The sequence below is a fragment of the Opisthorchis viverrini genome (genome assembly GCF_000715545.1).
Source record: "Opisthorchis viverrini unplaced genomic scaffold opera_v5_45, whole genome shotgun sequence".
Classification (NCBI taxonomy): domain Eukaryota; kingdom Metazoa; phylum Platyhelminthes; class Trematoda; order Opisthorchiida; family Opisthorchiidae; genus Opisthorchis; species Opisthorchis viverrini.
In genome coordinates, this window is record NW_008751701.1 from 1,550,878 (window position 1) to 1,561,460 (window position 10,583).

General features: G+C 47.9%; 2 protein-coding genes across 2 annotated transcripts in view; one reads left to right on the plus strand and one right to left on the minus strand.

Annotated features, from left to right (window-relative positions):
• T265_03265 (hypothetical protein) overlaps nt 1-1,624 on the plus strand; it is a gene marked incomplete at both ends in the record, with an annotated part of 7,035 nt that extends 5,411 nt beyond the window's left edge. The window contains one exon of the mRNA XM_009167698.1: nt 1,121-1,624. Within this exon, the coding sequence (XP_009165962.1) occupies nt 1,121-1,624 (504 nt within the window). The remainder of the gene's footprint in view (nt 1-1,120) is intronic.
• T265_03264 (hypothetical protein) overlaps nt 1-9,721 on the minus strand; it is a gene marked incomplete at both ends in the record, with an annotated part of 35,480 nt that extends 25,759 nt beyond the window's left edge. The window contains 2 exons of the mRNA XM_009167697.1: nt 233-326; nt 9,459-9,721. The remainder of the gene's footprint in view (nt 1-232; nt 327-9,458) is intronic.
• Between the last annotated feature and the right edge of the window lie 862 nt (nt 9,722-10,583).

Here is a 10,583-nt window from a genome sequence, read left to right on the forward strand (position 1 = left end):
TAGACCTTGTGCACCTTTGATGGTTGTTTTGACGTGAACGCTAGCTTGGGAGGCTCAGACCGAGAACTAAGCTGAGGAAAATACCGTTACTACAGCATGGAATGGGGTGAAAGAGTGAAGGATAGTTGCCTTGAAATAGGACAGCTCACAAACAAAGTTTTTTAAGAGAAAACTAGAGTTGGGGGTAAAGCCAAGAAAACACAGGAGAGTAGAACTGCAATCATTAACGCACCTTGTAATCCGACGGTAACAGCCGTTCTCCAAAGACGACTTGACCCAAGTTTTCAACGGGTGATTCTTTGTTGCGCGTCTCACAAAAATCAAATCTACAGAAGAAATTTTGGCAAGACAGTGTGTGAGTATCCGGCCTGGTTCTAAACCACTAGTGAGAATGGCACACAGAAACAAGATAGGCCGAATGCTAAACATCTGACATTCTGTTGATGCACAGCTACTGCGTAACAGTTTGGAAACACGAATGGTGAAATAATGCTGGTCTGTCTCGGTCTAGACAGGAGTACTCAAAAGTCCCTCGCTGGATATCAACCAAGTGCCTTCATATCGAGGGTTCCCATCTCAAGTGCTGCCCTGCATCTAACCTGCAACATGTGCCGAAATGGAGCTTGGCCAGGAAGCTCGTTCGAAATCAGGTTAATGAAACGAAAATCACTGTCACGACCGTATCAATTTAAAAGTTGTATTTACGTTGCTTTTTTCTAATCCAGTTTCAGCTACTCTGAAAATACTGCCTACATAAATACTATCAGAGTCTGTCGTCTAATCGAAGCTCCGCATGACTGAATTCATCCAATTCTGAGCCTAGGTAGGAAATATGCCGTAAAAGAAAACTAGTCTTTTTGAATATTAGGTATCCAATGACATAAGCTGGCCGGACCCAGACAGAATGCGCCCTGTCCACCATCTACCACCTCCGCGCGACGCGAAAGCTCGACCGTGAGTAATGGGAATGCATTCTCACTATTCGTCTAGAATAAAGCTGCTCCATTTCCCCAGCGCAGGTGAGAATTCCTTCTGATAATTCGAGGAAAGCGCGATATCTTCACGGTCGACTGTAATGCCCTACCAGTTGCCGAGATAGATGCATTTGAAATCACTGTAGCAAAACAACCGCCTTGTTGTCTTTGTATGGACAGCCCTGACTCCCCGAGGTAGAAGTCATTCAGTCGTCAAAAAGGACGCCTACATTATCGCTGAAGCTGTGCGCAGATGGCGACGTCATCGCGTCAAACATTTCGAACTTACCGTGGGCCAACGATCGACCACTTCCATGCACGACGAAACACAAAAAGGCAAGGCGAAAAGTGGCAAAACTGAACCCTGTGGAATCGAACCTGCTGTTCTCATTGAGTTACCTACATATCCGGTTAAGATGAACAGTTTCGTGATACCCTACGCCGTATTGTTTACGCAGCAGGTGCAGTATGAGGAACCTCTAGCACCAAAAACCTTCCATCTTTTACTGACGATATTGAAAACGACTAGAATCAGTCAGCTCGGTCAGTTTATCAGCTACAAACTATGTATCAAGGGTACACCGGTTGAAGTTACTACATTTTCGGTCACCAGAGGATGGGAGGTCGTGGAATGGACAGTCAAGCACTGAGTCAAGCACTAAAAGAGACGGTATGAACAGTTTGTTCGGGGAACGACGTATTGAAACCGACAACTTACATGCACGAGCATCATTTCTGTCAGTGTCATTAGTAATTGATGAGTTGAGTCTCTGAGTACCCATCCAGAGCGGCGGCAGTTGTTGACCCTACTAAGTGAGCTGGTTAGTATTCCCATACTTTGTTGCCAGGTCCTACACTGTCCATCTCTTGATCGTTCCCACTCAACACAGACCTTGTGAAAAGAGCTCTGCAAGGCAGACGGTCCTCTGGCATGCGAATTACATGCACTAACCTGCATAAACTATGAAGTTTGAGTAGTTTATATATCGTGAGGGAGTTCGTCCTTCCTAAAACCATTTGGCGTACCTCCGATGTTCCCACCAGACTCGACCAATGTTTCGGAGACACCTATGGTCAAACACAGACAGCTTTCGCATGTCCTCTGCATACAAAAGCCTCGTTTCTGAACCGTAAAAATTATGGATCGCGCTGCTGCAGTGTTAACTCCGGCCTTGACGAGCAAACTGACGTCACGTCGATGCCATAAGTATTGGAGGTTGGCCAAAGCTGCACAGGCCTTCCCAGTTCGAGGACTAACCTTGTCTCCTGCATGTCCACAAAAACCTACACAAATGCACAGGTAAACAAGTTTACCTACCACGTCGATGGGCTTGTCTGCATGCATGAGGCTTGACTTTGATCCCACCCGGTCTTGTAGCAGGTGTGAAGCGCATGCCAAGCGGTGAAGCAGAGTTATTTAGGTTATTTAAAATGCTCCTGACTTAAAGCTGCCACCTTGACGTACTAATCGGGCCTAAGTGCTGCAATGATGCGCGGGCTACTTTGGCTGGAACTTCGTTCCACAAGGTGCAACTATGCCAGGAGGGCCAAATTGGAGCAGTCAGACCAACAAAAGCGAGACCCCGTACCACGAGCAATCGTAAGACGAGGCAGCCTGGGGGGTGAAGCCAAACTATCCCCTTCGATAGGCGTGTGCGGCCACCAACATCATCGACAGCATGAATCAGTGTTCAACACTGATGCTTCGCTGTCATACAGCCGTGGTTTATTTGAGAGCCTTACTGTGAAAAGAATAAAGGTACATGAGAAAGGGACTTATTACAAGCCTCCTACAGTCATTCCGTGTCTACACATTCAAATACTCATTCAGGCAATCTGGAGAGAAACTGACAACAAGAACGCCAACTATATCCGTCGATAGCCATACTTTGCAGCGTCCAAAACCAGCCAGTGAGGATCTCGCGGTCCTCGTCCTGAAAGGCGAGTAGCACCGACAGCACCCAAACTTTTCGTAATCTCTTTCGTTCCCTTCGGCCAGGTCAAGGGATGCCCACCTCTCTGCTTCCGCCACTCTGAATTGGGTACACAAAACAGCACTCATTGTGGCAAATAATGGTTCGACATGCGCAACACATGGCCTACCCAACGGAGCTTCTGGTGGTGGATACATTATTTAATGTATCGTCGCACAACCAAAAACTCGCTTTCTAACTGTCTCTTTGCAGAGTCACCGACACCGACCCACATAAGCTATGTTCCTGAGACAATGATTTTCCAATGATTTTCACTGCACATTCCAGACCGACCAGGTTTTCGTCAGAGGCTTTTTGAACACCGGGATTTTGGAAACCTTCCAGCGTTCGTCTCATTATTACATCGATCGCGAGATTGAATAGGGAGCGAGGGAGTGGGTATTTCTGAGGAACGCCGCTCTGTGTATTAGAAGCATTTGGCGAGCTGTCCATATACTCTCACACGTCCGGCAGTCTGAGAATACAAACTCCCGTGGCATTCCTTGATGGCTAGGCGATTTAAGGGGAACAGACCGATCAAACGAGTCAAATACGCTTTGTAAATCCGGAAATACTAAAACTGCGGGTCGTCTGTACGTATGGCGTTGTTCTAGCACTGAAAAGGTGTGAACATTTGGTCAACGCGACACTTGCCAGACCGGAATCCTGCTTGTTGCTTTCAAGTCAGTGTTTCACGAGCCACCATAAGGCGACGAAGCACAAATGATGCCAGCAGTCTCGTTACGACCGGGGTCAAGCTGAACCCCCTGTGGCACACTCACTAGGAGCCCCTTTTTAAAAATGGTACCTATTACATATTCTACCCAGTTGTCTGAGACAGTCCCATATCCCTAAATGTACGCAAACAGATCAGACAAGCGCTGACAGGATTTCACCCCTACCTTTAAACAATGCGAGTGGGAGGTCATCTGGACCAGAAGCTCGGTGGCGCTTGAGAGAATACATGCAGTCATAAACCTCCGATGCCGAGATGGCTGTGGTTAGAGCGCGAGTTTACTGACCAGAACGCCGGTGGTTCGAATCCGAACTCTACCTATCGACTTCCGCTGTCTAGGCTTGGGCAACCTGACAGTATCCCAGCCCTCTTGCTTCCTTCGGGTGGCATGGCAGCTGGGCACCGAAAGGGTGTTACAGCTGAACGATATTCTTCTCCGAGGCCATAGGGGGTTCCACATTCACTGTCAAGAATTCTACCTCAACAGTGGGCTCCATATGATTGGCAGCATTTGGCCACGAAAGCTGTTGTTCGAAGTATTCGGCCCTACAATCAAGACGTTCTTTGATCGAAATGGTTCTTCTACTTCTACCCATGATGGTTTCGCTCACAGATGATCTTCGGGGATCGGTTGCACTGATCAACTGAAATAACCTTCGGGCATTATAGGCTTTCTAGGCCTCCTCCATTTCTTTGGCTTTCTATGTCCACCAGACTTCACGGTCGGTACGCACACCCATTTCCACTTGGCGCCTGACAATTCGTGGGGTAAAATTATATTCGGAACCAGCTGGGATACTTCTCCGAGATTCAAGCAGTGTTCGAGTGGGACTGGCGGCACCCTGCCACAGGCAAAACTCCCAGAACTGTACAAAGAGGTAGCAATCCCGTCCCAGTATGAATTCACATATGGTGGTGGAAGATTTGGAAGTGACTCTAGAAGACGGTTCTCCCAATCTCTCAGTTTGCAGGCTATTTTCCGCACCATAAGCGGCCCTGGAAAACGAAGAGAGAACCGACTCCAGACGGGTGCGTAGTCTGAATCCACAAATGTTCCAAAGCGAGCAGCGGTCAGTTATTGATCCATGCCATCGGTAACTGATGTCAATATGATCGATTTGAGTTCGTGATCGGCACGCCGTTGGAAGTGGCCAGACGACTCCGGCTATTTCGTAAGTAATGCACAAAAAACAGTCTGCGGCCAGCAAACAGCTGAAGCAATTGTTTGCCATTTTTCGTACGTACCGAGTTCAATTCACGTCAGCCTACTAATGGAGTCCCAGATGCGCTGTGTTATGCATTCATATGTCTGGCAACCACCACGATATCAGGGCTTTTAACTCGCCGCAGCAGGGCATCCAGGGCGTCGTACAACCTGTCTTTGACGGCGTCGCAACCACAGTCAGTTGGGGCGTAGGCGGACACGATAAAGACATCGATCAACTTCCCGCTTGTAAGACTCCTTGACGCACGTTGCCAGACGAACCGCACACAGGCTACTATCGACGTTTATCCAATCAAGCATGGACCCTTCCACCCGGTGACTTAGGACGATATCGACCCCCTGAACACCCTGATGCAGCAGCCTCTGGATCGCCAAAGGTGCAAAACCTGAAGCGAGTGGAGAATGATGGGGCGGATAGCTCAGCTACAGTGCATGCAGCTTGATACACAGCATATACCAATGCCAAGCGAGTCGTGTGAGAACAAGAACTCCTTGTTGTCCAACCTGCTTCAGAGTGTGAACAGTGAAGGCAGTCAGATAGACTGGGCGTCGAGGCTTGAAAGCTGATTTCGAGTTGTCTGAGGATTTCGGCGACGGATGATGAGCAGACGTTGCTTCCAAAACCAACACAGGACGAACGAAGTCATCGGTCCCAAGTGCTGAGCCTACAAGAAGTTATTAATGGGGTGGGGAGTGGGGGGAGAAGAACTATGCGAGGTTAAGAAGCAGATGGGAAAGTTTCAGTTATCTTTTATATTAAAAACGGCCAAGTTGGGAGACTCGATGGGTGATAAGGTAAATATATGGCCAAATCGAGAAAAATAATGCCAAAGAGCACCTTGGGTGCGACAGATACCAGGCTGATGCCATGATGGTTCAGTGATTAGATCGCGAATTCACTGACCGGAAGGTCCGTGGTTCGAACCCTCTGTCTCTCAACTTCCCCTGTCTAGGCTCGGGCAACCTGGCAGTATCCCAGCCCTCATGTTTCCCTCTGGTGGCATGGCAGTTTGGCACCGAAAGGGTGCTACAGCTGAACGATTTTTTTGGCGCCACGATGGCTTCCGCATAACATTCCTGCGCCCTTTTGGAAGACTGGGATGAGAATCGATAAGCTCCGTTCTACTGGTATTCTGGTTTTGTTCCAAACCGTCTGCAGTATGGTCACCGAACTGTTCAACAGGAACTCATCCAATGAAGAGTGCCGGTTTCTGACCACCCGGGCCGGGTGCCTTGTCAAATTGAGGGATTGACACAACACTGGGTTTCCAATATTGACGGTGTTCTATTCAGGTCCGATGGGCCCTTCCAGCGATTGTGCTGAGACTGGCTGAACCACTTTTCAAGTGTTTAGTCCATCGCTCAAGACGACGATTGAGGAAGTGATTTGCTGTCCCGTCATTTCGCAGACACTTATCTTCTTCTAACCGGTTAATCGGATCAGCTGAAATAGGGCCGGCTGTTGCCTGCGGGGAAAACCTTGTCTTCTGGGCCTTCGAAATCCACCAGCGTTCCGTTATTCCGCAAGCTCTTGATTATTCTGTGCTTGCACTACATGCACCATTAAATTCGCCAGTTGATGGTATGGCCTTTCTGGCTGCAATAAGGTCTGATGATCTCGACAATATCCAGTGTTCATCTAATCGAATCGGATGACTTAGACAAGCAGTTCTGAGGGTTGAGAGCATGGCTTTTTCAACTCGCTTCTTTAACTGTATGTGTCGGGGCGTATGTTGATACGAGAAATAAACACCGGTTACCACATCGACTTGAACTGATCTTCAGTGAGCCAGACAACTGTACAGCGCAAAGACGACGGTTTTTCAAAATCCATTTCAGTAGAGCCCTCTCAGTCTTGAGGTTGAGTGCGACTCTCACCATGATCAATTGGTGTCAGATGCCCGATTTTGAACACATCTTAAGCGGCTCGAGTACAAGGTCTACGCAGTCCTGTATAGCTGTCTCTGAGACACAACATCAGCAAGAGACGCTTGTTGTCCAATTCGACAGAGTGCGGATGATGGATACAATATGAATCACACCCTTGGAGTTTGGTCCTAGGCGATAGTTCATACAGGGAATAGTGGTTTGGAGTGGTGTACGGCGGCCGGTGAAGAACTGTAATTGCAAATGATACTTTCCCGTTGCTCAGGCGGAACAAGAATAGGGTTTTGAATCTTTGACTCAAAAGCCTGACCTACATTGCAGTGGGGGAGTCTTGGCCCCAAAAGCCTGACCTACATTGCAGTGGGGGGACGTAGGGGTTTGTTTTTGAACCATTCACTTAGCCCCGGCTCAAAATGCTGAACCACGGGGCACCGGAAAAAGGGCTTTCTTCAAAGACCCTTATTGGAGCCAATAGTCTGGCTGTAGGGGGCCAGCCTGGCACGAGGACGCCGGGGGTAATGAATCACCATCTCTCAGTCCTAATGCAGCTGCGCACAGCAAGTGACTCTTGGGCAGCACTGGACTGTATTGGATAAGTCGCCGGTGGTCACGGTCAGCGATTGTGCGGTATTTAGATCCGACCGTTACTAACCCATCCATCCGTAGAAGAAAGCAGCATCGCTGCTTCCATATGGATATGCTGGTCACCTGGGGTAAACGCACTACTGAATTCGCACCTATCACAGAGAACAGTACGACCTTACAAAACAGATTGGCTCGTAATCCGATTCCTCGCAGCACGGGGTGGGCTCATTGTTCTTCATCGGGCTGCTGCCCGCTTGCCTTCCTAGCATGGATGCATCTTGCTGAACGAAGTTCCGTTAGTATAGCCCGAGTATTTCTGTTCCGCATTTCGCAACAGGAAACGGATCTTTCACACACCTAACGACGCCTGTCTTCCGTCTTTATAATTTGATTCTGCTTAACCCTGACAAGCGCCGTTCGTCCACTCAGGCACAAAAACGACACTGTCTCCAGAGTGAAGTGTCTCCTATAATTCCTGGCCCTCCCTAAGCACTAGATTTCAATGTGCAGTAAGCTCTCACTTTAACCATTAGAATCGGACATGGCTACCCTCATGCTTTTTCTCCAAATTCGTCATCGGTACGATTGTTCGAGACTCATTTCCTGCCTATAATGTTCGTAAAGTCAGAAGTCTGGCCACTAAGAGCTGACCATTGGTGTCTTCTGAGCATTGCCGGGTCTGATGGGAACACCGGATCAGTAATGCTGAAGTAAGTTGGTTTTTGGAAATAACTCGCCCACGATAGATGACCTGACAACGCTTTATATGCTGCACTAACTTGGTTACTTACTCCGTATGCCATTCGGTCGACTTCCTCGAAGGGCGTTTTCGCATCTCCACGCAACGTTAGGAAACGAGTCAAGTGAGGTCAAACATTGAATTGGCAGTGAAATGTGAAAGCCATTATCAGCAATCTAAGCCACGCTGTTTATTGCCGTCTCCTTGACGGGGACCCCATGATATCAATCGTTAGAAACCGTCAGATATGGCCCAGCCGCACTCTCAACGGCAAACATGCATCTAAGCTGCTGCGCCTAACCCATAGCTTACACCACCAAGCCCAATAAAAAGTCCACTGTCAGTCCTGGCTTTACGCGTCGGTGATGTCAGCCACCGCTTTTAATGTCCAGCCATCTGTCCCTGTCTTCCACAATCATTGGTGAATGGAAGTCTGGCAGCTATATTCGGAGTACATGTTTACGATTTACAGCTGAACATGGTTACGGAGGCTTGGAACCTGGCCAAAGGTAATACACTGAGTAAGAATTTTTAGCGGGCGATGATTGGTACCATCCCACCACGTAAACCATTTGTATTAATCTGGTTGGTGGCTCCTCAATCGATCGAATCCTCCGTGTCAACTTTTGGAAAATCACACACTATCCTCTTCAAAAGATTATGTAAGATCAAAACTTGTGCGATAGAGCACTTCAATTCGTCCGAGTTCAATCGAAATCCCATAACTACATTCGTACCTATGTCGGCTTACTCAACGGCATCAACATAACCACGGAAGCAATAACCAAGGGGTTCGTATGTCACTAGATCATTCACTTCCTCCATAAGCTCTCTTCACATACTATCTGCTGATCGGTAACTTGAAACAACACTATTCCAGTATGAACAGGGGGAACGCGCGTTTACCAGTTTGAATTAGACCGACCACATTCCTCTCGTATGTACATGCCTTTCCCACAGAAGAGTTTACGAAGGTGAATACGTTACAGCCGGAAATGTTTCTTAAACCTGTTCAAAATCCCAGTCTCCCTGGGAATATGTCCACTTAAAGCTCCTAAAAGTTCTAGTCCAAAGACGACATCTACCGGGGATACGATGCTAACAGCTGAAAATATCGAGGGTATTTAGCCAAAAGGAAACCGAAGCCTGGCGAGCCCGAATGCAGACCGTACGGCATTTGCTATGACACACCGCCGATCTCAATCGACTAGTGCCAACTGTGCCGATGCAGGTCCAGACCTCGAATGTTGACCAGAAGCTGTACGCCCGAACAGCAACAAAAGCTCCACATCACGAAAGTCACGAAATAAAAAATGAAACCTTTCCTACGGAGACTAACTTGTCATATCCATAGGAGATGAACGATTTCTTTGACGTCAATTTGTTCACCAGGAGTGGAATTTCACTCTAGAGCGTAAAACCGCGATTCAAAAGAACGATACCTTGCAATTTTTAGATGGAGAATTTCCGGGGCAATAGTTTGTGGGAGCTAATCCAGGTAAATAGAATGCCTGGGCAAAAAATACGGAAAAGACACCGCAAACGACGAACGGGACAAGCATAGCGACAAGCGGTGCGACCGCCGCCCAATCAGGTTGTCTGTCACGCAGCCAGTAGTGCACTTAAACAAAATACGGACAGAACTTGCTGCCGAGAGGTGCGGTTGAGCAATCGGAACCTTGCATATTCCTGCACGAGATTGGCGTGCTAAGTCAGTAGGAACTGTACCCGTTCATCTGATTATCCGCTAAGGTTTCATAGAAACAACTTTCCACAACATCACAACGACATGCCCCTACTTAGCACACGGTTTTGTTAAAGGCAGACAGCCCTGGGTAAAACTCGGACTGAGGTTGAAAACAGAAGTGGTCTAGAAGCAGGATTGTAGTGCGCAGCAGTTTGACGGTGCCCGAGGGTTGTATGGAACGAGTAGATTTTCCAGTTCTAATTTCAGCACTCCAGAATCCTAAGCCAGTGTTACGACACCCATCTTCAACGAGTAAGAAGACCTACAATGACTTTTTCACTTATAGCTAGCTCTTAGTGGAGACACTAGAGGCGAACTAGTATATATATTTGTGTGTGTGATTGTGCTTTGGCCTACAAGCATTATTCTCTCGCACAAATAGGATCTGGGCAGGATATATGGCAGTGGTGCGCACCCTTTTCCTTCCGGTCAAATTTTGTTCTTAGTGTCTTTATTTCGCTTTAGTTAGGCGTTTACCTGTCTGTTGTTTTGCACTGTTAAACTGCGACAATATGGCAAGTGGTCTTCAGCGAACTCCGATTGTCGACAACCACGGCCCCCGCATGCCTTTGTGATAAGCTGGCACACACCAGGCTCAGCAACCCATGCACCGGAATACTGTCGTGCATTACGGTCGCCATTCATAAGTCAGTAACGAAAGTTTGGTTATTGATTATCCTCCGCAAGTGAGCGAAAGAGGAAGAATTTGCGTTTCGT